Source organism: Bos javanicus, chromosome 18, assembly GCF_032452875.1.
Source record: "Bos javanicus breed banteng chromosome 18, ARS-OSU_banteng_1.0, whole genome shotgun sequence".
NCBI lineage: Eukaryota > Metazoa > Chordata > Mammalia > Artiodactyla > Bovidae > Bos > Bos javanicus.
In genome coordinates this window covers 15,777,024-15,804,207 of record NC_083885.1, presented here as the reverse complement: position 1 = coordinate 15,804,207, position 27,184 = coordinate 15,777,024, and the positions used below count along the sequence as shown (strand labels likewise).

The 27,184-nt window shown below is 36.9% G+C and overlaps 1 protein-coding gene and 1 long non-coding RNA gene across 2 annotated transcripts in view; one reads left to right on the top strand and one right to left on the bottom strand.

Moving 5' to 3' along the window:
• LOC133229529 (uncharacterized) overlaps window positions 1-27,184 on the bottom strand; it is an 81,527-nt gene that overhangs the window by 35,188 nt on the left and 19,155 nt on the right. The gene's annotated exons all lie outside the window — the stretch shown is intronic.
• The window catches only part of ITFG1 (integrin alpha FG-GAP repeat containing 1), a 296,021-nt gene that overhangs the window by 266,771 nt on the left and 2,066 nt on the right, over window positions 1-27,184 (top strand). The window contains exons 15-17 of the mRNA XM_061385926.1: window positions 19,964-20,088; window positions 20,650-20,732; window positions 25,327-25,444. Of these exons, the coding sequence (XP_061241910.1) occupies window positions 19,964-20,088; window positions 20,650-20,732; window positions 25,327-25,444 (326 nt within the window). The remainder of the gene's footprint in view (window positions 1-19,963; window positions 20,089-20,649; window positions 20,733-25,326; window positions 25,445-27,184) is intronic.

The window sequence follows — 27,184 nt, the reverse complement described above, 5'->3', positions numbered from 1 at the left end:
GAATATTCAGGACTGATTTCCTTTAAGATTGACTGTTTTGATCTCCTCACAGTCCAAGGGACTCTCAAGAGTCTTCTCCAATACCACAGTTCAAAAGCATCAATTCTTCAATGCTTAGCTTTCTTTATGGTCCAATTCTCACATCCATACATGACTACTTGAAAAACCTCCAGCAAAGAAATGTCTCTGCCTTTTAATATGCTGTCTAGGTTCGTCATAGCTTTTCTTCCAAGGAGCAAGTATCTTTTCATTTCATGGCTGCAGTCATCATCTGCAGTGATTTGGGAGCCCAAGAAAATAAAGTCTGTCACTATTTCCATTGTTTCCCCATCTATTTGCCATGAAGTGATGGGACCGGATGCCATGATCTTAGTTTTTTGAATGTTGAGTTTTAAGCCAGCTTTTTTACTCTCCTCTATGGGATGGGGCATACAAATGAAGAAGTCACTAGATTGGAAACACCTAAGCACCTGTTCTTTTTATTCTTTTTTTTTTTTTTCATTTTTAAATCATTTTACTGTTTATACCGTAGTCACACTTGAATTGGCAGAACTGTTTCCATGACAGACCAGAAACCTGTTATGCAAGGAAAAATAAGTGAAGGTTTTCCTAAAGCTTAAGGAGAGACGTCCCATAGTAACTAACACAAGAATGGCTATAGCGATCTCAGACAATGGTGCCAAGGTGTGTGAGCAGGTAGGAACAAAGGGTGCTCCAGAGTGGCTGGCCTACAAATGTGTGTTGGCCTGAGAGCACTGCTGCTTCCTAATGGGATTTTCTTATTATGTTATTTTTTAAATAATGAAAGTATGATAATACATTTTCAGGAGATTTGGAAAATACAGAACAAAGTTACATATAGTTTCACTGTATATTACAATTATGTTCTAGGTAGATAAATGAAGGTTTTTAGTTGGAGTTTCAATATCAAACTCTCAAAATTAATAGGACAAATACACAGAAAAGTAGAAAGATATAGTAGGCCTGAAAAGCACCGTGAACCAATTCAACATCATTAAGACTTCTACAGCTTTCACACAACAGTAGGATGCAAATTCTATTCAAGTCCCCATAGACTGTAAACCAGGGGACGCTGGAACGTATCCAGGGACATAAAACAAGGTACCACGTTTGATGGTCTAAAGGCTGAAACCATACAGAGTCTGTCCAGTTATCATTGTGGAATTATGTTAGAAATCAGTATCAAAAGACATTTGAAAATAACTTACATATTTTCAAGTACAATGTGACATTTACCAAGAGAGACCTTTGATTTAGCCATTGAAAGCCTCAATAAGTCAGAAGACTGAAAAAACACAGAAGGTGATTGCAGAGAAGAAAGCGTTTTATCAAAATGTGAAATTAGTATCAAAGATACTTTTTTAAAACCCAGGTATTTGGAAATTAAATGTCCACTTTTAAACGATGGGTTTATCTAAGAAGCCAGAACAAGGAAAATTAGAAAATATTTGTAACAGAATAAAAATAAAAAGAGAGTTGACCAGAATTTTTTGCATGCAGCTGAAGCTGCTCAATGCAATTAAATACCATTTGGAGTCTTGAATAAGGTATGAAAACAAATAATGGACTCTAGCATAGAAGTTTGTGAAATTTGAATAAAATCTAATAATACTGTATCACATGGTAATTTACTTTTTTTTTTTTTTAACAACATAGTATTTCTCCATATTCTCAGAATTGGACTAGAAGTTTCAAGCCTCATTCAAAAAAAAATTTTTTTAAACCACTAAAATAAACTTTCTAGGCTTTCAGCAGGGATATTAGATGCCAAAATACATGGAACTATATCAAAGTTTTGAGTGAATATAATTTAGAAATCTAGCATTCTATTCATTCTAAGTCAAACAATTGGAATTCTAAATGTCATAAATTTTTTAAGTTAGGCAAAAATTCATTAAGTTTTCTAAAATATATTATACATACTATTTATGTATATGTGTTGTGTTTACAAAAGCTTTTCTACTATGATTGATGAAGACCTAAGTACCTGTTCTTATGGAGCTATTTTCAGCCTAGTAAGAGATTCTTCTACGTGTTTCATCACTTTATCTTTGTCAGTTATCTAGAAGCTGGGTTCAGAAATAAGTCAGAATACTCCAAAGGATAGTCAATGGATTCCTTTACTCGCCATTAAAAGCCCCCCATTGACTACAAGGAAAAGAAGCCAACCACTATTTTAAGAAATTTTCCATAAATTGCTACAATACTGACTTCTGAAGCCCAGGAATTCAGCATTTAGGCATGTAGCTTCATGAATTCTCGATGCAGTGTTTACTTACTGAAAATACAGGCTCTTTCTTCTGGATCTACGTTCAAGAGTGCCTGGTAACACCACATACTTTTTAAAGATCTTAACTACTTTCTATACATGGATTATGCCTTTTTATGAAGACACCCTATTTCTTATTTTTAAGATGATTACTAAGTAGGACTATTAAAAACCAAAGAGTATGTATACAGTTACATTAAATTAACATGTGTCTTAGATTTATAATTTGATCACAAATTGATTAAGCTGATTCTCCAGTCAACAGAGTACCTGATATATAGCAGGTGCTTAAAATCTATAGAACAAACAAGCTAATTAATTAATCACAGGCTTTAATAAGTAAGTGATTAGTGAGAATCCATTTACACTCTAAACTAGGTTTTCTAAAAGTAAAAAAAAAAAAAAATTTGTCTTAGTCATATAAACCAGTTGAAGATTTTACCATCAAGCAGAAAACTGCTTCATTTATATTTTCTGTATGAGTTGCCATACATTTAATTTAAATCAGTGAATTTTAAGACAGAAATAAGAAGACAAGCTATGATTTAGTGAATGTTTTAAATGTCAAGTGTCTGTAGCCAAATTTTAAAATTAAACACCAATATTTTTATTATTCTCAGTCAAAATTTTTTTGGCTTCTCTTTCCAAATCTATGCTGTCCTCTTTTTTCCCCACTTCTGAATTCTGGTGTCACATTAGAATATGATGTTAAGAAGCACAAGTAAGTTTAGCCTGTTGACAATAAGTAGCCTTTCTTATGACTTTTCTATATATAGGAATTAGCTGTCTCCCTAAAACTGACTAAACACTTCAGCAATGAATTTAAATATTCAAAGTTGTCACTGTTTTAATACATTTTATCAGTTTTCTCTGACTGCTATTATTTGTTGATAATTTATTATTTAAAAAGTGATCATCTGTATATTACTGGAAATCATCCTATTATAACAGCTATGGTGTTTTAAATTTTCCAGAAATTTGGGACAGTGGGGTCTCAGATCAACTCAAATATTTTTTAAGCCACAAAGGTCACCTCAGATTTTGTAATTAATTTCACATAATTAGAATATATATATATATGTAACATCTGACATACAGATTCTTTTTCTGTGAAGTTCACATATAAGTTGTTTGAAACTTTTAAAATATCAGAAAAAAAGATTATATTATCATAGTAGATTATAAATAATTTCATTGCTAGACTTTTTCTGGCTAGGATATCTGATCTGATTAACATTTACAAATGCCATGTTGACTGGAATGACTACGTAAAAAATGTTACAGATTTCCAGATCATATCCTAGGACCCCACAAATACAGAGATCCAAACAGTAAAAGAAATGAGCAATGGGCATTGGTGGTGGAGGGGGTGCTATTTTGTCATTATATAGAGCATTTTATACAGCAGTAAGGCAAATATCAGTGCTTTTCTTCCAGCTGAATAAAAAGGATCACAGGTAATGATAAAGAGTGTGGAATTTGGAATTAAGCTGCCAAAGTGAAAATTCCAGCTCCATCATTTAGTAACTGTGTAGTTTTGATCAAAACATTTGACCTCTTGATTTCCTCACAATAAAGATAATTGATACTATAAATGCTTTTTATGTATTATTATAAAATTGCTCAAAATTCTTATTTATAACTGATACTTTACCTTTAAGTAGACTATCTTTCTGTACTGGTATCTATGTGGTATAAATTGATACAGTATCTCAGGTTTGACACATTTGGAGGGTAAAAGTTCTTTGATTCCTTCATTCATTGAACAAATATGTACTGAGGGCCTAATATATGTTAGACCAATTCTAGACTCTTTAGGTAGGTTAATAAAACAGACCAATTTCTTGACCCTCATAGAGATTACATTCTAGTAGGTGAAAAGAGGCAATAAATCATATAAATAAATAGTTACGATAAGTTATTTAATACTATGTAATAGTTAAGAGGTGATATCTACTCTGGGGGGAATAAAGCAGGGTAAGAAGGATAGAGGAGTCATCAGATTTATGTATGGTGGTCAGAATGGGCTTCTTTGAGAAAATGTCATTTGAACAAAGATTTGAAGACTATAAGGGAATCACACATGGTTATTTTAAAGAATATTCCAGGTAGAGGAGAAAGCCAGAGCAGAAGCCCTAAGGTATTCCTGGAATCTCCAAGGAACAGTGAGTGAAGAGACCCATGTCTTGCAGTAGAATGAAAGAAGGGGATTTAAGGAGTAGAAAATAAAATCTGAGTTAAATGAGGGAATGTAAAGTGAAACAGTATAGGAAGAACGACAGCTAACACAGGGAAACTGATCAGAAAACTATTAAAATAATTGTGGTTAGAAATGATGGTTAATAGCCATGGAGGTAGAAATAAGTGTTTGGATTGTGGATGTTTGGGGATTGTGTATGGATCAGTGGTAAAGAATCTGCCTGCAATGCAGGAGCTGCGGGAGACTCGGGTTCTATCCCTAAGATAGGGAAGATCTCCTGGAGGAGGACTTGGCAACCCATTCCAGTATTTCTGCCTGGAGAATCCCACAGACAGAGAAGCATGGACAGTTACAGTCCATAGGGTCACAAAGAATCTGGCACAACTGAGCACGCACACACAGTGTTTTTAAACCACGGAAGTAAGAGATACTGAGCTTAAAACATGGAATAATAGGTTGGATATAAGAACTTAGAGTTCAAGGATTGTAATTCTAAGCTGGAGTTATAAATTTGGGAGTATTAGGGACTGACCTAAGTTAAGTTGGCCACACAAACTCTTAGGTTCTTTTTGAGGTAAGTTTAGTCAAGGAATTCATTGTCACCAACGATTAGCAGCAACTTTCCTTACATGAAAGAAAATCTCAAACCAATTTTGTGCAAATAAAGATGTTAAATATAGATTCATTGCCAAGTAGACACAAAATTGTTACTATAATCTTTTACATTACTTTGGATGAATGGTTTGCTCATGGGAGATGAGACTATATATTAGTGAAATTAGAAATTTTTTGGAGAAGAATGAAAACAAATGTAGCATACCAAAACTTACGGGATGCTGCAAAAGCAGTAAGTACTCAGAATTTTATGGCTGTAGAACTATGTTAAAAACAAGGAAGAACACCATGTCAACAACCTAACTTTAGACTTTAAGGAACTTGAAAAAGAAGAGCAAACTAAACCTAGAGCCAGTAAAAGGAAGGAAACAATAAAGATTCAAGCAGAGATAAATGAAATAAAGTGCAAAACAGTAGACAGAATCACAGAAATCAAAAGTTTGTTTTTTGGAAAACCAACAAAGTTGACGCTCCTTTAGCTAGGCTGAATAAGAAGGAAAAAAGACACAAATGAACAAGGGGACATTACTACCAACCTTGCAAAAAATGAAAGGATTATAAGTGAAACCGTGAACCAATTAATACATCAACAAACTAATTTAGATGAAATGGGAAAAAAATTTAACAGACACTCACTGGAAGGACTGATGCTGAAGCTAAAACTCCAATACTTTGGCCACCTGATGTGAAGAACTGGCTCATTTGAAAAGACCCTGATGCTGGGAAAGATTGAAGGCAGGAAGGAGAAGGAGAGGACAGAGAATGAAATGGTTGGATGGTATCACCGACACAATGGATGGACATGAGTTTGAGTAAGCTCCAGGAGCTAGTGATGGACAGGGCAGCCTGGAGTGCTGCAGTACGTGGAGTTGCAAAGAGTCAGACACAACTGAGCAACTGAACTGAACTGATGCCTATGTTGACTCAGAAAGAAATAGAAAATCTCAACAGACCTAAAACCAGTAAATAAACTGAATCAGTAATCAAAAGCCTCCAAACAGAAAAATCAAGGATCAGATGGCTTACTGGTGAATTCTTCAAACCATTAAAAGAAAAGTTGGCATGAATCCCACCCACACTCTTCTAAGAACTAGAAAAGGAGGGAACGTTTCCTAACACATTCTATGAAGCTTATATTACATACATATCAAGCCAAATAAAGATGCCACAATAAAACAAAAACTACAGACCAGTATTGTGCATGAATATTGATGTAAAAATCTTCAGCAAAATGCTTACAAGCCAAGTCTAACAGGACATTATCATAAACTGATCAGTTGGTCCCAGGAATGCAAAGCTTGTTCACATAAGAAAAATCAGTTAATCCATCCCAGTTATAGAACTGAGGGAAAAAAACAAATGATCCTCTCATGTGTTTTCATTGGAAAACCATTTAACAAAATTCAGTACCATTTCTTGATCTAAGAAAAAAAAACTTGGAATAGATGAAAACTTTCTTATCTTTCATAAATATAAAGGTCATTTATGAAAAACCCACAGCTGACATCATCCTCATTGGTAAAAAACGGAAAGTATTCCCCCTGAGATTAAGAACAAGACAAGGATGGCCACCTTCACGACTGCTATTCAACTTTGACTGGAATTCCTGGATAGAGAAATTAGGTGAGAAAAAGAAATTAAAACCATCCAAATTAGACAACAAAAAGTGAAACTTTTTTCACTTTTTGCAAATACTATGATTCTATATAGAAAACCTCTTAGAATGCACACACAAGAAAAACCTCCAGAGCTAATAAATGTATTCTGCAAAGTTGTGGGGTAAAAGGTCAACATCCCTAAATTAGCTGTGATTCTGTACACCAGTGAGCAATTCAAAATGGAAATCTTTTTAAATTGTTCAATCTACAGCAACTCCAGAAGAATAAAATACCTAGGGATAAATTTAACCAAGGAAGTGAAAGACTTATCCACTGAAAGCTATAAAACATTGCTGAAAGAAATTAAATAAGACCTAATAAATGGAAAGACATCCCATGTTCATGGACTAAAAGACTTAATAATGTTAAGACAGCCATATTCACCAAAGTGCTCTATATATCCAGTGCTATCCTTATCAAAATTCCAGTGTTCATTTTTGCAGAAATGTAAAAGGCAAAGTTCAAACTCATAAAGAATAACAAAGGGCCCTGAAAAGTCAAAACAATATTGAGAAAGAAAAACAAAGGGGAGGAGCTATACTCCCCAAGTTTAAAACTTACTTAATCAACTGTGTGGTGCTGGTGTAAAGGTAGACATACAGACCACTGGAATACAATTGAGAATCCAAAAATAAACCCAAACATCTCTGGACAATTAACTTTGACAACAATGGTGCCAAGGCACCATTAAATGGATATGATGCCAAGGCAGGTAAAAACCCAGGTAAGACAGTAGGAACTGAGAGAGGGAATCAGAGGGCAGACAGACTTAAACCACAATCACAGACCACAGCCTTGTCTAGCTCAGTGAAACTAAGCCATGCTGCGTGGGGCCACCCAAGACAGACAGGTCATGGTGGAGAGGTCTGACAGAATGTGGTCCACTGGAGAAGGGAATGGCAAACCACTTCAGTATTCTTGCCTTGAGAACCCCATGAACAGTATGAAAAGGCAAAAAGATAGGACACTGAAAGAGGAACTGCCCAGGTCGGTAGGTGCCCAATATACTACTGGAGATCAGTGGAGAAATAACTCCAGAAAGAATGAAGGGGTGGAGCCAAAGCAAAAACACCACCAGTTGTGGGTATGACTGGTGATAGAAGCAAGGTCCAATGCTGTAAAGAGCAATATTGCATAGGAACCTGGAATGTTAGGTTCACGAATCAAGGCAAATTGGAAGTGGGCAAACAGGAAATGGCAAGAGTGAACATTGACATTCTAGGAATCAGCGAACTAAGATGGACTGGAATGGGTGAATTTAACTCAGATGACCATTATATCTACTACTGTGGGCAGGAATCCCTTAGAAGAAATGGAGTAGCCATCATGGTCAACAAGAGTCTGAAATGCAGTACTTGGATGCAGTCTCAAAAACGACAGGATGATCTCTGTTCGTTTCCAAGGCAAACCATTCAACATCACAGTAATCCAAGTCTATCCCCCAACCGGTAACGCTGAAGAAGCAGAAGTTGAATGGTTCTATGAAGACCTACAAGACCATCTAGATCTAACACCCAAAAAAGATGTCCTTTTCATTATAGGGGACTGGAATGCAAAGTAGGAAGTCAAAAAACACCTGGAGTAAAGGCAGATTTGGCCTTGGAATACAGAGTGAAGCAGGACAAAGGCTAATAGAGTTTTGCCAAGAGAATGCACTGGATATAGCAAACATCCTCTTCCAACAACACAAGAGAAGACTGTACACATTGACATCACCAGATGGTCAACACCAAAATCAGATTGATTATATTCTTTGCAGCTAAAGATGGAGAAGCTGTATACAGTCCGCACAAACAATACCAGGAGCTGACTGTGGCTCATGAACTCCTTATAGCCAAATTCAGACTTAAATTGAAGAAAGTGGGGAAAACCACTAGACCATTCAGGTTAACCTAAATCAAATCCCTAGAGTGCCTGATGAACTATGGACGGAGGTTCATGACATACTACAGAAGACAGGGATCAAGACCATCCCCAAGAAAAAGAAATGGAAAAAAGCAAAATGGCTGTCTGAGGAGGCCTTACAAATAGCTATGAAGAGAAGAGAAGTGAAAAGCAAAGGAGAAAAGGAAAGATACCCATTTGAATGCAGAGTTCCAACGAATAGTAAGGAAAGATAAGAAAGCCTTCCTCAGCAATCAGTGCAAAGAAATAGAGGAAAATAGAATGGGAAAGACTAGAGAACTCCTCAAGAATATTAGAGATACCAGGGAACATTTCATGCAAAGATGGGCTCAATAAAGGACAGAACTTGTATGGACCTAACAGAAGCAAAAGATATTAAGAAGAGGTGGCAAGAATACACAGAAGAACTGTACAAAAAAGATCTTCACGACCCAGATAATCACGATGGTGTGATCACTCACCTAGAGCCACACATCCTGGAATGTGAAGTCAAGTGGGCCTTAGGAAGCATCACTACGAACAAAGTTAGTGGAGGTGATGGAATTCCAGTGGAGCTATTTCAAATCCTGAAAGATGATTCTGTGAAAGTGCTGCACTCAATATGCCAGCAAACTTGGAAAACTCAGCAGTGGCCATAAGACTGGAAAAGGTCAGTTTTCATTCCAATCCCAAAGAAAGGCAATGCCGAAGAATGCTCAGACTACTGCACAATTGCACTCATCTCATACGCTAGTAAAGCAATGCTCAAAATTCTCCAAGCCAGGCTTCAGCAGTACATGAACCATGAACTTCCAGATGTTCAAGCTGGTTTTAGAAAAGGCAGAGGAACCAGAGATCAAATAGCCAACATCTGCTGGATCATGGAAAAAGCAAGAAAGTTCCAGAAAAACATCTAGTACTGCTTTATTGACTATGCCAAAGCCTTTGACTGTGTGGATCACAATAAGCTGTGGAAAATTCTTCAAGAGATAGGAATACCAGACCACCTGACCTGCCTCTTGAGAAACGTGTATGCAGGTCAGGAAGCAACAGTTAGAACTGGACATGGAACAACAGACTGGTTCCAGTAGGAAAAGGCGTACATCAAGGCTGTATATTGTCACCCTGCTTATTTAACTTATATGCAGAGTACATCATGAGAAATGCTGGGCTGGAAGAACCACAAGCTGGAATCAAGATTGCCAGGAGAAATATTAATAACCTCAGATATGCAGATGACACCATCCTTATCGCAGAAAGTGAAGAACTAAAGAGCCTCTTGATGAAAGTGAAAGAGGAGAGTGAAAACGTTGGCTTAAAGCTCAACATTCAGAAAACTGAGATCATGGCATCCAGTTCCATCACTTCGTGGCAAATAGATGGGAAAACAGTGGCTGATTTTTTGGAGGGGGGACTCCAAAAACACTGCAGATGGTTGATTGCAGCCATGAAATTAAAAGACACTTATTCCTTGGATGGAAAGTTATGACCAACCTAGACAGCATATTAAAAAGCAGAGATATTACTTTGTCAACAAAGGTCTGTCTAGTCAAGGCTATGATTTTTCCAGTGGTCATGTATGGATGTGAGAGTTGGACTATAAAGAAAGCTGAGCTCCAAAGAATTGATGCTTCTGAACTGTAGTGTTGGAGAAGACTCTTGAGAGTGCCTTGGATTGCAAGGAGATCCAACCAGTCCATCCTAAAGGAGATCAGTCCTGGGTGTTCATTGGAAGGACTGATGTTGAAGCTGAAACTCCAGTACTTTGGCCACCTGATGCGAAGAGCTGACTCATTTGAAAAGACCCTGATGCTGGGAGAGATTGAGGGCAGGAGGAGAAGGGGACGACAGAGGATGAGATGTTTGGATGGCATGACCGAACAATGGACATGAGTTTGGGTAAACTCTGGGAGTTGGTGATGGACAGGGAGGCCTGGCATGGTGCGGTTTATGGGGTCGCAAAGAGTCAGACATGACTGAGCGACTGAACTGAACTGAAGCCAGGGCACCGTTAAATGTATATGATGCAATCTCAAAATGTCAGAATGGTCTCAGTTTGCCATTCATCCTCACAGTAATCCAGGTCTATTCCCCAACCACTGATGCCAAAGAAACCAACACTGACTGGTTCTATAAAGACTTACAACACCTTCTAGAACAAACACTAAAAAAAGATGTCCTTTTCATCATAGGGGACTGGAATGTAAAAGTAGGAAGTCAAGAGATACCTGGAGTAACAGGCAAGTTTGGCCTTGGAGTACAAAATTAAGTAGGGCAAAGGCTAACAGTTTTCCCAGAAGAACACACTGGTCATAACAAACATCCTTTTCCTCCAACAACTCAAGAGATGATTCTACACATGGACATTACCAGATGGGCAGTACAGAAATCAGATTGATTATATTCCTTGCAGCTGACGATGGAAAAACTCTATACAAGATCTGGAGCTGACAGTGGCTTATTGCAAAATTCAGGCTTAAATTGCAGAAAGCAGGGAAAACCACTCAGCCTTCAGGTATGACCTAAATCAAATCTCTTATGATTTTTCAGTGGAAGTGATAAATAGATTGATGGGATTAGATCTGGCAGACAGAGTGACTGAAGAACTCTGGATGGAGGCATGTACACTGTACAGAGGCACTGACCAAAACGACCCCAAAGAAAAAGACATGAAGAGGGCCAAGTGGTTGTCTGAGGAGTATTTACAGGTAGCTGAGGAAACAAGAAATGTGAAAGGCAAGGGAGAAAGGGAAAGATATAGCCTACTCAATGCTTGGGAAAGCCCAGAATGGTGAAGTAGAAGGATATGTGCTTATCTTCCCCTTTAAGAACAAAATCACAATTAGCTGTTCAACAGCCATCAACAGGAGGACGTTGGAACCCACCATAAAAAATACCCCACGTCCAAGAACAAAGGAGAAGCCACAACAAGATGGAAGGAAGTGGGTACATTCACATTTAAAGTCAAATCCCATACCCACCGGGTAGGTGACCCACAAACTGGAGAACAATAATACCAAAGAAGTTCTCACACTGTTGCAATGGTTCTAGGCCCTGCATCAGACTTCCCAACCTAGGGATCTGGCAAATAGACTGGGAATCCCCAAGAAATCTGACTTTGAAGGCCAGCAGGATTTACTTATAGAACTTACATAGGACTGGGAGAGAGACTCTTGGAGGGCACAAACCAAACTTTGTATGCACCTGTATCCAAGAGAAAGGAGCAGTGACCCCACAGGAGAATGAGACAGACCTGTTTGTGCGTGTTTGAGGGTCTTTTGCAGAGGCATGTGCTGCCAGTAATTTGCCACCAGGACAGGGGCACTGGCAATAGCAGTCCTTGGAGGCACATGTTGGCATAAGTCCTCTTGGAGGTTGCCATTAGCCCTACAATAGAGCCTGTAGACTCCAGGACTGGGTCTTCTCTCGCCAAACAACTAACAAGGAGGGAGCACAGCCCCATCCATCAGCAGGCAAATGGATTAAAGATTTACCGAGCATGGCCTTGTCCACCAGATCAGTTCAGTTGCTCAGTCGTGTCCAGCTCTTTGCGACCCCATGGACTGCAGCATGCCAGGCCTCCCTGTCCATCACCAACTCCCAGAGTTTACTCAAACTCATGTCTTTTGAGTTGGTGATGCCATCCAACCATCTCATCATCTGTCATCCCCTTCTCCTCCTGCCTTCAATCTTTCCCAGCATCAGGGTCTTTTCAAATGAGTCGGTCCACCAGAGGAAGACCCAGTTTTCCCCACTTCCCATCAGGAAGCTTGCACATGCCTCTTATCCTCATCCGTCAGAAGGCAGACAGAAGAAACAAGAACTACAGTCCCACAGCCTCCAGAATGAAAACCACAATCACAGAAAACTAACCAAAATGATCACATGGATCAGACGTGGGTACTCAATGAAGCTATGAGCCATGTCATGCAAGGCCACTCAAGATGGAGAGTCATGGTGGAGAGTTCTGACAAAACATGGTCTGCTGGATAGGGAAATGTCAAACCACTCCAGTGTTCTTACCTGAAGAACCCTCATGAACAATATGAAAAGGCAGAAAGGCGTGACACAGGAAGTTGAGACCCCCTCCCCTAGTTGGTAGCTGTCCAGTATAATACTGGAGAAGAGTGGAGAAATAGCTCCAGGAAGAATGAAGAGGCTGAGCCAAAGCAGAAATGACACTCAGTTGTGGATGTATCTGGTGGTGAAAGTAAAGTATAATGCTGTAAAGAACAATATTGCATTGGAACCTGGAATGTTAGGTCTACGAGTCAAGGTAAATTGGGATGTGGTCAATCAAGCAGGACATGTTAGGTCTACGAGTCAAGGTAAATTGGATGTGGTCAATCAAGCAGGACGTGGTCAATCAAGCAGGACATGGTCAATCAACGTCTTAGGAATCAGTGAACTAAAACCAAAGAAGAAATACAAATGACCAACAAGCAAAGACATTCAACATCATTGGTCATGAAGGAAGTGCAAATCAAACCACAGAATTACCACTTTACAATCATTGGGATGGCTTTAATGAAAAAAGAACAAGTGTCAATGAGGATGAAAATATAAGAACTCTGAATCATTGCTAGTGAACATGTAAAATGGCAATTTCTTAAAAAATTAAACAGAATTACCATATATTCAGCAGTTTCATTGCTAGTTTAATAAATACCCAAAGGAAATTGAAATCAGGGTCTCAAAGTGGTATCTGTACATCCATTTTCATAGCATTACTCAGCCAAAAAGTGGAGTCAAGCCAGATGTCTATATATGGATAAATGGATAAGCAAAGTATTTTAATATACAAGGAATATGAGGCTTCCCAGGTGGTGCTAGTGGAAAAGAACCTGCCTGCCAATTCAGGATACATAAGAGATGGAGGTTTGATCCCTGGGTTGGGAAGATCCCCCGGAGGGGAAGATTCCCTGGAGGAGAACATGGCAAGCCACTCCAGTGTTCTTGCCTGGAGAATCCCATGGACAGAGGAGCCTGGTGGGCTACAGTCCATAGGTTTGCAAAGAGTTGGACACAACTGAAGCCAACTTTGCATGTGCACACACACATAAGGAATATTATTCAACCATACAAAGGAACAAAGCACTGATACTTGCTATAGTTTATATGACCCTTGAAAACATTACTATAAGTGAAAAAAGGCAGACACAAATGATCATGTCTTACATGACACATGTGGAAGAGACAAATCTGTAGAGACTGAAAGCAGGTTTGAGAATACCAGGGGAGAGGAAATAAGGAGTTATTACTTATGTGAGTATGGAGATTAATGAGAGCTGTGGTTATACAATATTGTGAATACACTAAAGGCCACCTAATTTTATACTTTAAAATGGTTAAGTGTGTATTATATGAATTTCACCTCAAAAAAACAAAGAATAGAATGAAAAGGGTGCTTTCATTAAAAGCTAGTGTTTGTGTAAAGTAGTACAATCTATTTTTAGAAATCAGGTTTTCCCTTGCATGTATTCATCCCCATGTCCCAACACCATTTGTTGAAATGATTTACCCAATAAATGCTCCATCCTCTAGTATTCCGTGTATAGGAATGTTAAGAAAATAATTTGGAAGCAGACAAATATTGGGATGCAGAGATGTTCACTAAAGCATTATTTATAATAATGAATATTAGGAGAAATCCTTAATATCCATCAGCAAAATGTTAATTTTAAATTATGGAATAAGAGGATACTATGTAAACAATGAAGTTATGTTTCTTATAACATCTGTATAGATACACTTTTATAAAAATAATTTTTAAAGGCTTGTGTATTGTCTGTCTTTTAACTGTTATCTTTGGTTTTCTTTTAATGGGATTTCAGTGTTCCAATAATCTTTCTCTCCGCATATCTATTTTTAAAAAATGTTAATAACATGAGAATATTTATGAAATAACATTGAGTGAAGGGCAGTAATACTAAAGTGTGTTAATGTGTTTACTTGTTCATGCACATGCCTAGGCAGAAAATTACATGATTAAAAGTATGCTAAAATTTTTTAAAAGTATGCTAAAATGTAACTATGTCTTCATTTTGAGATTTTTTGATAATTTATTTTCATTATTCTTTTTAATAGTTTTTAAGTTTTCTTAGGAAATATAGTTTTATTTGGAATTTATGTTCTATGATCTTCTTAACAGAGTATTGATAAATGTTTTTATTTGGTTCTTTTCAGTGAGGTAGTTATAGAGAAACGGTTTATAAGTCTAGTTTGATGTCTATTAAGTCAGTCTTTGCTAAGTATAATGAAATATGTATATATTTAACATTTACTTTAACAGTGTTTACTATATTTGAAGCACTCTTTTAAGCATTTTCATTCAATCAGCTAAGTCTACAAGGCAAAGTAATTCCATACCCCTTGCAATAACTATATTGCTTTATAGTTTTACATACATAAACTTTATTAACAGTTATCCCTAAATTTACTGTTCCTTTTCATTATACCTTTCTCTTACTAACATAAGAATTATATAAAAAATTAGATATATATACTTTCCAATGATTTCATATTTCTGGGTAACATTAGTAGATGTTTAGCAGATTCCATAGCAGATTATAGTATTTAGATATTAAGTAACCCTGTCATTTAAATAGTTTGTTTAATTATGTTGAAAATACCTAGCAAGTAAATAACAGTCTTTAAAAGTGAGTTATAATAGGAGAGATTGATTTTTGGAATGCCAGTGTAAGGACTTCATGAACCTGCTGTCCCCTCCCCCCACCAATAAGCAAACAAAAAAAAAATGCTGGCTAAATAATATTAACTATTTCAGAACTCTGGAAATTAACCAAAGCCACAGAATGTTCTGAGCACTGTCTATCCGGGAGGAACTCCTGATTCTTAAGACGGCAGGGTCTGGGGCATTTTAACGTGAACTGTTTCCATCCCACCTCCCCTGTCTACTAAATGGTGCAGCAGCCATAAATAGCTAGGAGCCTCACAGTCAGTGGACAAGACTGACCTTTGGAGCCCCATTAAAATTCTCATCCCTATAACACTATCAATATTTGTCTAAACTAGCAACTCCTTAGGAAATCTCCATTCTCAGAATGTTGGGGCTATCAGATTTGACTCAGAGTTCAACCTAGCACGGGGGAAAAAAAGCCCAATCCCTCCAAAACATTACCAAAAACAATAGTGTGTTGGCAAAATCCCAGATGTAGTAAACAAAAGCCTGGCCAAAACATAAAAGGAGGTCCCAAGGCACTCGACAACCATAGGCAACTTGAAATGCTGGAACATCTTCTTGGACATCTAAAAACGTGCCTAGAAGGGAAACTACCTCATTTAATACATAGCTTGATTATGCTACCTTGAGGCACTGCTCAAGCAAGAAATGAAAGCAAAAGCTATCTTGTAAAAACACATACACATTAAAAAAAAAAAAACAGACAACAGAAAATGTGCACAGTGATGTTAGACTTAGTTAAAAGAACCTGTGAATTGGCTATTATAAACATGCTCAAAGACCTAAAGGAAACTAGGATTAAAAAACCTAAAGTAAGCATGACAACTGTGTCTCACTAAAAGAAGATACAAATAAGAAGTAAAGATCATTTTTAAAAATCAAGTAGAAACTCTAGAGTTGAAAAGTACAATAACTGAATCAAAAATTTCTGTAGAGTACGCAACAACAGATTTGAGCTGGAAAAAGAATTGTTGTTCAGTCGCTAAGTTGTGTCCAGCTGTTTGTGACCTCGTGGACTGCAACACACCAGGCTTACCTATCCTTCACTACCTCCCAGAGTTTGCTCAAACTCAAGTCCATTGAGTTGGTGATGCCATCCAACCATCTTATCCTTTGTCATCATCCCCTTCTCCTCCGACCCTCAATCTTTCCCAGCATCAGGGTCTTTTCCAGTGAATCAGCTCTTTGCATCAAGTGACCAAAGTATTGGAACTTGAGCTTCAGCAACAGTCCTTCCAGTGAATATTCAGTTCACTGGTTTCATCTCCTTGCAGTCCAAGGACTCTCAAGAGTCTTCTCCAGCACCACAATTAAAAAGCATCAATTCTTCAGCATTCAGCCTTATTTATGGTCCAACTCTCATATCTGTACATGACTACTAGAAAAATCATAGCTTTGACGATATGCACCTTTGTCTATATGCATCACTATATGCAAAGTGATGTCTCTGCTTTTTAATATGCTAGTTAGGTTTGTCATAGCTTTCCTTCCAAGAAGCAAACATCTTTTTAGCAATCCTAAATATAGGTTAATTGCAAGTTTACAGAAAGAAAAAAAACCCCTCAGAACCTGTGAAACCACCATCAAACATACCAATGTATGCATAAAGCAAGTCTTAAAGAGAGAGAAAAGTGAAAGTGGTAGTCATTCAGATGTGTCCAACTCTTTGCAACCCCATGAGCTGTAGCCCGCCAGGCTCCTCTGTCCATGGGATTTCCCAGGCAAGAATACTGGAGTGGGTTGCCATGCCCTTCTCCAGGGGATCTTCCCTCCCCAGGGATCAAACCCAGGTCTCCTGCATTGCAAGCAGATTCTTTACCATCTGAGCCACCAGGGAAGCCCAAAATAGAGAAAGGGGCAGAATAAATATCTGAAGAAGTAATGGCTGAAACCATCCAAATATGATGAAAAACACTAATCTGCACATATGAGAAACTCAACAAACTTAAAGTAACTCAAAGAGTCACCACTGAGACACGTAAAGTATGAAAAATAGAGACAAAAAGAGACTTCATAGCAGCAAGAAGGATGCAGTTAGTTACATGTGAAGGAGCCTCAACAAGATTAACAGCTGACTTCTCATCAGAAACCACAGAAGGCAGAAGGGGATGATACATTCAAAGTGCTGAAAGCAGCGGGGGGGGGTGGGGGGGGAACCTGTCAATCAAGAATTCTGTTGGATTGGCCAAAAAGTTCATTTGGGTTTTTCCATAAAAGCAGAGAAACCCAAATGAACTTTTTGACCAACCCCATATATGTGCCAAAGCTATCCTTCAAAGAAAGGTTATGACCAACCTAGATAGCATATTGAAAAGCAGAGACATTACTTTGTCAACAAAGGTCCGTCTAGTCAAGGCTATGATTTTTCCAGTGGTCATGTATGGATGTGAAAATTGGACTGTGAAGAAAGCTGAGTGCTGAAGATTCGATGCTTTTGAACTGTGGTGTTGGATAAGATTCTTGAGAGTCCCTTGGACTGCAAGGAGATCCAACCAGTCCATTCTAAAGAAGATCAGTCCTGGGTGTTCTTTGGAAGGACTCATGCTACAGCTGAAACTCCAGTACTTTGGCCACCTCATGCGAAGAGTTGACTCATTGGAAAAGATTCTGATGCTGGGAGGGATTGGGGGCAGGAGAAGGGGACGACAGAGGATGAGATGGCTAGATGGCATCACTGGCTCTATGGACATGAGTTTGGGTGAACTCCGGGAGTTGGTGATGGACAGGGAGGCCTGGAGTGCTGCGATTCATGGGGTCGCAAAGAGTCGGACACAACTGAGCGACTGAAATGAACTGAACTGAGATAAAAATAGAATTCATCACTAACAGCCCACTCTTCAAAAATACTAAAGGGAGATTTCCTAAGTGATTTACAAAACAACTGCATAAAGTAATTACAGATTTGTGTTGATGGGCTGAATATATAAAAACATAAATTTGTATAATAACAATAACACAAAAGGGTGGGAACTTTGGAGCAAAGTTGTTGTTATGTGCTAGGTATTAAGTTATTTTGTTAAGTTAATATGCTAGTTGCAGTTCCCAGGGTAACCACTAAGAAAACAGCTCAGAAAATATATAATAAAAGAAACTACAGAATTAAAATGCTGTAATAGAAAACAATTAAAAGAAAGCAGCAATGGAGAAATAGAAAAGTTAAAAAGACATACAGAAAACCAATAGCAAATAGCAGGCAAAAGTCCTACCTTATCAGTAATTACATCGAATGTAAATGGAATAAATACTCATATCAAAAGGCAGAGATCAGCAGAATGGATATTAAAATATGACTCAACTAGGTGCTACCTGCAAGAGAAACACTTAATATTTAAAGATATAAAAAGTTGAAAGTTTTAAAAAATGGGATAAATTGTACCATGAGAGTAACCAAAAGAGTTGAGTTTCTCTAGCTGCAGACTTGCCCCCTCTCACTGAAACTAGAGAAAGCCCATGCACAGCAAAGACCCATTAAATATAACCCATTTAAAATATATATCTGGAAATGAAACAACACTCCTAAAAACCCAGTGGGTCAAAGAAGAAATCACAATAGATACTAGAAAATAGGTGAATGAAAAAAAAAAACAGCATACCAAAATAAATGGGATGCAGCTAAAGCAGTTCTTAGAGGGAAATTTATTATACCTAGAACAGTCTGAAATCAATAACCTAACCATCTATTTCAAGAAACTATAAAAAGAACAGCAAATTAAGCCCAAAGGAAACAGAAGACAGGATATAATGAGAGAAATATGTCGGGGACAGGAAATCAGAGAAAACCCAGCTGAACCAAAAGTTGGGTTTTTTAAGAGTAACCAAATAGACATACCTTTAGCTAGACTGTTCAAGAAAAAAAGAGAAGACTCAAATTACTAAAATCAAGAATGAAAGACAACTATAAACTTTGAGACCTAAAAAGGAAGCTACAAAAATGGCCAATAAGCACATGAAAAGAAAACAACATTAGTTATTAGGTAAATGCAAATGAAGGCCACAATGATATACCACTTCATAACCACTAGAATGGCTGTGATCAAAAGATAGAGAAAATGTTGATAAGAATATGGAAAAACTGGAACCCTCATATATTATTCTTACAACTGTGGAATGATACAGCCATTTTGGAAAACAGAAGTTGACACAAAAGCTTGTATGTGAATGTTCACAGCAGCATCCTTCATCAAGAGCACACACTACATGATTGCATTTATATGAATCTCCAGGATAGGCAAATGTATTGATATAAAAAAGTAGACTAATAGTTACCTGCATCTGGAAGAGCAGGGGTTAGAAATAGGAATAATTGCTAATGGTTATGGCATTTTTGGGGATGATGAAACTGTTATAAAATTTGATTGAAGATACTCAGAATCACTAACTTATACTTGAAATGGGTGATTTTATGAAGTGTGAATTATTTCTCAATTAGCTGTTATCTTTAAAAAGTGAATTATTACTATTTATTATGAACCAGGCATTTCATTTCACATTTTTATCCTTATAAAGGTAAGTTATAGAAACCTAAATTTTTAACATTTTATAATTTTAATATTTGATAGAACAGTGTCTCCAAAGATGTATTGTTCTTTTTTCTTTTTTAAAAATAAATTTAGCTGGACAACTTAGCCAGTCGGCACATTTAGCTCTCCAACTACCATATAATGTACTTGGCTTAGGTCGAAGTGCCAATTTTCTTGATCATCTTTATGTTGGTATTCCACGTCCATCTGGAGAGAAGGTGAGTAAAAATTTACAAGTAATCTGTTTTTTAATATTTACTGTTCAAATATTGAATCTAAATATTTTCATTTCCTTTAAAGAATTTTAAAAATTCACTGGTAGTGACTGATCTAAGCTTATCTTACATACAGAACATTATAATTTGAAAATATACCTTAAGACTTCCTACCCCTCTTCCCTGCTTTTTCTCATCATTTTCACCATCTAACATACCAAATATTTTTATTTTTATTACTGTCAGACTCCACCTCAACTTGAATTTTAGTTCCAAAGCAGCATTTGTACTTAACACTTTGAACAGTGCCTGCTACAAAAGAGTGTTCTATAAATACTAGTTGAATTAATGTATCCATAAGACAGAAATATAATCCTTCCCTGAAAAGATGAAGAAATTTTTGCAAATAGGAGCCCTATTTGGAACCTTATATATATAAATTTAGCTTAATCCATACCTAGGATTTCAATTTATTAAAGAATACGTAAGCTTTTTCCTTATTTAGAATAATCATGTTTTTAAAGTGTACTGAATGTTAAATGTTCTTAAATATTCTTTTTCTAGTCTGTACGAAAACAAGAATGGACTGCAATCATTCCAAATTCTCAGCTAATTGTCATTCCATATCCTCCCAACGTTCCTCGAAGGTAATGTCCTTGCTTGAATTGAACTTGGTAAAAATACTGTCAACTCTGAATCATAGACATCTTTTTAAAGCTCTGTTTCTGTTGTGTTCCTATGAGTGTCATCAATTAAGTTTGCTTACAGCAAACTTTAAATGGCTAAACATACCTATACATAAGATCCCTGACATTTTCCATGAAGAACAAATTAGACCTTATTAGAAAAACAGCAGGTTAACTAGGGATTTATACATGTTCTGATTAAATAAGCTGGTCTTCACTTATTAAATAAGCTGATCTGATGCGAAGAGCTGATTCATTTGAAAAGACCCTGATGCTGGGAAAGATTGAAGGCGGGAGAAGGGGATGACAGAGGATGAGATGGTTGGATGGCATCACCAACTTAATGGGCAAACTCCGGGAGTTGGTGATGGACAGGGAGGCCTAGCGTGCTACAGTCCATGGGGTCGCAAAGAGTCGGACACGACTGAGCAATTGAACTGAACAGAACTCAGCTTACTGGCCATAAATTCTACAATTTTAGGCTGCTGAACTTCACAAGCAATGATCTTTTTAGCAAATGCTTTGAGAAGTGGTTTATGTCCCACAGTGGTTAGGCAGAAATTTTGAAGTTCAACACACCCAGGCAAGAAACTCAAATCTACTGCTAGCTGACTAAAACAGGAAGCTATTCCTTGTTGTCTCTGAAGGACTGTACAGTCCATGGAATTCTCCAGTCCAGGATACTGGAGTGGGTAGCCTTTCCTTCTCCAGGGAATCTTTCCAACCCAGGGATTGATCCCAGGTCCACTTGCAGGCAGATTCTTTACCAGCTGAGCCACAAGGGAAGCCCTTCTACACTGTAGAATGGGAGTAAAATACCTGCCTTACAAGGATGAGGATGAAATGTGCTTAACACAGTACCCAGCATATGTTGTTTTCGGTGAATTATAGGTATTTTTAGCCTTACTAGCAGAAGGCAATGGCACCCCACTCCAGTACTCTTGCCTAGAAAATCCCATGGACGGAGGAGCCTGGAAGCCTGCAGTCCATGGGGTCGCTGAGGGTCGGACACGACTGAGCGACTTCACTTTCACTTTTCACTTTCATGCGTTGGAGAAGGAAATGGCAACCCGCTCCAGCGTTCTTGCCTGGAGAATCCCAGGGACAGAGGATCCTGGTGGGCTGCCGTCTGTGGGGTCCCACAGAGTCAGACACAACTGAAGCAACTTAGCAGCAGCAAAACATGTTCCTTTTATAATGTAGCATTTAATTCTAAATCTTTATCTGTTCATTTTTCTTTAACTTATTAGGTTGATTCCATTATTTCAAAAAGTAGGTGATAAAGGTATTCATTAACACTTAAATTTCATTGGGAAAAATAGAACTTGTTATTAAGGTCATTCTGATGTCAATATGAAAAAAATAACCTATGTGCCTAGTGGCTTATTATATTTCTTCTCAAAATACACGCTACACTGTTTTCTTCTTCCAGTTTTATTGAGATACAATTGACATACAGCACTATGTAAGTTTAAGGTATATGGCATTATGATTTGACTTAGTTACATCATGAAATGATTATCACAGTAAGTTTAATGAACATCCATTATCTCACATAGGTACAAAGTTAAAAAAACAGAAAAAATATTTTTCTTGTGATAAGAACTCTTAGGATTTACTCTTTTAACAAATTTCATAAATAACATGTGGCAGAGTTAATTCTGTTTATTGTGTTGTACATTACATTCCTAGTATTTGTTTATCTTATAACTGGAAGTTTGTAACTTTTGACTGCCTTCATCCAATTCCCTCCCCTCATACCTCCCATCCCTGGTAACCACAAGTCTGAGCTTTTTCTATGATTTTTTAAAAATAATATAACTGACCTACAACACTATGTTAGTTCCTGTTACACAGTATGTTGTTGTTTAGTCACTAAGTCATGTCTTACTCTTTGTGCCCCATGGACTGCAGCATGCCAGGCTTCTCTGTCTTTTACCATCTCCCAGAGTTTGCTCAGACTCATGTCCATTGAGTCAGTGATGCCATCCATCCAACCATCTCATCCTCTGTCGTCCCCTTCTCCTCCTGCCTTCAGTCTTTCCCAGCATCAGAGTCTTTTCCAGTGAGTCAGTTCTTTGTATCAGGTGGCCAAAGTATTGGAGCTTCAGTTTCAGCATCAATCCTTCCAATGAATGTTCAGGGTTCACTTCCCTTAGGATTGACTGGTTTGATCTCCTTGCTGTCCAAGGGACCCTGAAGAAGCTTCTCCAGCACCACAGTTTGAAAGCATCAATTCTTCCACACTCAGAATACAGAATACAGTGATTCGATGTTTCTGTACATTTCAAAATGATCACCACAGTCAAGTCTGATTACAGTCTGTCATCAAAGACATTACATAATCATTGACTATATTCCCCACATTGTACATTTCATATCCATGACTCATTTACATTGCACCTGGAAGTGTGTCCCTCTCAGTCAACCCCACTCATTTCTCACCTTCCCTCTCCCCTCCCTCTCCCCTCTGGCAAACACTTATTTATTCTCTGTAACCCTGTTTTGTTATGTTTGTTCATTTGTCTTATATTTTTTAAATTCCATATAAATGAAATCATACAGTATCTTTCTCTTTTTTCACTTAGCGTAATACCCTCTAGGTCCATCCATGTTGTCACAAATGGCAAGATTTCATTCTATTTTATGGCTAAGAAATACTCCATTGTGTGTATGTGTATATGTATAAATGTGTGTATGTGGAAAGAGAGTGAGGACTCACGTTCTTCTTTATCCCTTCATCTATCAATGGGTACTTAGGTTGCTTTCACTATCTTGACTATTATATATAATGTCGCAGTGAACATAGGGTTGCATGTATTTTTTCTAATTAATGTTTTCATTTTCTTTGGATAAATACCCAGAAGTGGAACCAAACTACTTAAGAAAACAACTCTATTACAGCATTATGTTTGAAATAAGATAACATCAATAATGCCAGTTACGGTCTGAGTTCAGACCTTTTTAATGAGTCTATTAAAATTTTGAAATATATAACAAAATGAATCTACACAAAAAAACTATATGAATTATAGTACTTCTAGATCATGTAATATCATGACGTAGAACAATCTCTTAAAAAGAGTGGTAAAATAAAAGACAATAAAGGGAAAATGCACTTAGAATATATATAATAAGCAATGATTTGTGATTTTAGAAGATAACTATGCATATACATTTATATATATAGATAGATACATAGATAAGAAACTGAGAAGAATGACTGCTTCTGAGTAAGAAACTGAGTATTGGCCTTTTAGTATTTTTTATTACCAAAATTCCTTTATTCATTTTTAATCTATTTTTAAATTAAAACCACCCAAAAAATCTCATGAAAGGACTTTTTCTTAAGTATGAAGTAAGGTACTGAGAATAGTTAACCTCAACTAATTAACAGTATTTAAGGTTTTCTTCCTCTGAGTTTCTGGGAAATTCTGTTATAGCCTTTATTCAATAAGCTCAACATTCTTCATGTTTCTCTTGCTCTTTCTGAAAAACAAATGTTCCTTTCAAATTTATGTACATAATAAAAACCAAATTGATTTTAGTTTGAGGTATACTTTGAGATTTATTGACGAGAGGCTAACTTACAGATCAGTAAATTTAATTATCCCCAAATAAGTCAATCACTGCTTGCAATTTATCAGAATAATTCTTACCTTTATTAAAATTTAAAATGAAAGTATATCCATTATCTATTTTCAGAGAAAACAAAAAGTTCTTTACATATAACCACCTGCAGTGTTGGTGATACAGACTTCAGTTTTAGGTTTTTCATGGTTTTCAAGGGTTTTGAGGGTTTTATGTGGACTGTTTTAGAAGAAAGAGCTAGTTATATTATTTATGCTAATGCTTGTATATTGCCATTGAAGGACTAAAATCATTTTGTAAGAAGTCTCACAGTGCCATTGTAATATTGTAAACCTTCCAATATGACACTTTGCACAAGTACTTATCTACACCTGGGGGACATAGGGTTATTTTACTTAGTCATAGTAAACGTGAATAGGGGTCAAAAACTAAGATACAGAAATCTTATCAAAATCATGTGACAATTTAACCTTAAAGTTCAAGGTTTCAAATTCAGCAAGTCAAACAAGACATAAAAAGAATGTCTAAAATTGCCCAAAGTACCCTTAATAAGTTTGTCATAGAGGTGCTGGTGGTTGTTCAGTCACTAAGTCGTGTCTGACTCTGCAACTCCATGAACTGTATGCAGCACGCCAGGCTTCCCTGTCCTTCACTATCTCCTGGAGTTTGCTCAAGAATAATTCTCACAGGAGCAAGGAAAAGTATCAAAGCATCTCAATCAAAAATTCTTTTCTGTTTCATTTCTTTAAGTAAAATCTGAACTCTGCTGGTTTGTCAATATTCTTAACCCTATATAATTTTAATTGCTTTTGTTTTACTTGTAATGAATTGGATATAGGTGGAAGAATTAATGAATGACTGAACTGATTATTAATTAATAAGAACTTTTGCTTTTTGGTCACAATAGAATTTTGTTATTTTTAAGTTAAATGTGTAATTTTAATTCTTCTCTTTTCATCTGCAGTTGGAGTGCCAAACTGTATCTTACACCAAGCAACATTGTTCTACTTACTGCTATCGCCCTCATTGGTGTCTGTGTTTTCATCTTGGCGATAATTGGCATTTTGCATTGGCAGGAAAAGGTTTGTTCACTTAAATGAAATTTTGATTATTTATAATAGTAATATGTTGCTTTTTTAACATTTTTTAAATTAAAAAACTATCTTCAACTTTTTCACATGACTAAGATTTTCTGATTTTTCAAGTTCTGTCCATATTATTGATGATAATTTCTTTCATCTCCTTAAGTTACTAATGTCTCAGTGATTCCTACAAATCAAAGAAAACTATGTATTTTAAAATTTTGATACTACACAAAAGTAATAAAGTGAATACCCTCAAATCAACAGGTATATCAAAATGCTTAATTAGAAGTAATTTCATAATGGCCTTAAAAACAATAATCATTTCTTAAATGAACCTGTGTTCATTATTTACTGTTAATAATAAAGCCATGGACTTTTCTTCCAGGGAATAGTAGCTATCTGTTTATAAACAATTAGAGCAGAGAGAGTTTACGTGGGAAGTATCAGGGTGATAAACATCCTTGCCATCTATTAATAGCAGGCATGCTTTGCATTAAACAAGACTGATTTCTGTTCTATAGTATAACACCATAAATAATAATTAAAAACAAAACTCCAGACGTATAATTTTATATAATGTTAATGAGGAGAAACAAAAGGCTTTCATATAAATTTATTAGTTATTTAGATATAAAGAGGAAAAGTTAATTTCTATTTGTATATGAATTCATTACACAACTAGGAGGTTCCAAAAATGTTCTCCAAAAAGGGCTTCTTTGTCACAAAGATGTCTTCCTTTTTTGCACCTATTCCCTTTAGACTGTTATGCTTATAATGATCATTTTTTAACTAAAATTACCATCTGTTTTATGTTACCAGTTTTAACTATGAAAGAGAATATATTATTGTTCTAATAAATGTTCATAGGTTTGTCTGTCCAAAAAAATCACTCCTTCCATATAAAAAATGATAACAAAGTTACATATTCAGTTGCAACTTAAGAAGATAGATCATGGCAGAAACCAACACAACACTGTAAAGCAATTATCCTCCAATTAAAAATAAATGTTTAAAAAAGAAGAGGTAAGATCAGAGGTGACCCTAATTTACTTTCATCTGAAGTTTCAGAACATAGTATGAAATATTATATAGCTCTAGACCTATGAAGGAAAAGAAATTAATTTTATTAATTTTACAATAGGTCTGATTACAGTATAAACAGACTCACAATGATGATACAGTGGCTAAAAACTAAAGTTTTAAATACAAGAATGGATCGAAATACATATTTGTAAACTGCCTCTTCCTGTGGTACTGTGGTTCTTCTTCCCCTTGGACCACTTCTCTTTCACCTATTGGCTGTTCTTTCTGCCACAGTGTCTGCCCTATGCCCTCTTCTTTATACACATTCCCCTGCCACTTTCAGCGCACTTCAGTCACTCAGTCTTGTCCGACTCTTTGCGGCCCCATGAACCCCAGCATGCCAGGCTTCCCTGTCCATCACCAACTCCCAGAGTCCACCCAAACCCATGTCCATTGAGTCAGTGATGCCATCCAACCATCTCATCCTCTGTCGTCCCCTTCTCCTCCTGCCCTCAATCTTTCCCAGCATCAGGATCTTTCCCAATGACTCAGTTCTTTGCATCAGGTGGCCAAACTACTGGAGTTTCAGTTTCAACATCAGTCCTTCCAATGACCACCCAGGACTGATCTCCTTTAGGATGGACTGGTTGGATCTCCTTGCAGTCTAAGGGACTCTCAAGAGTCTTCAACACCACAGTTCAAAAGCATCAATTC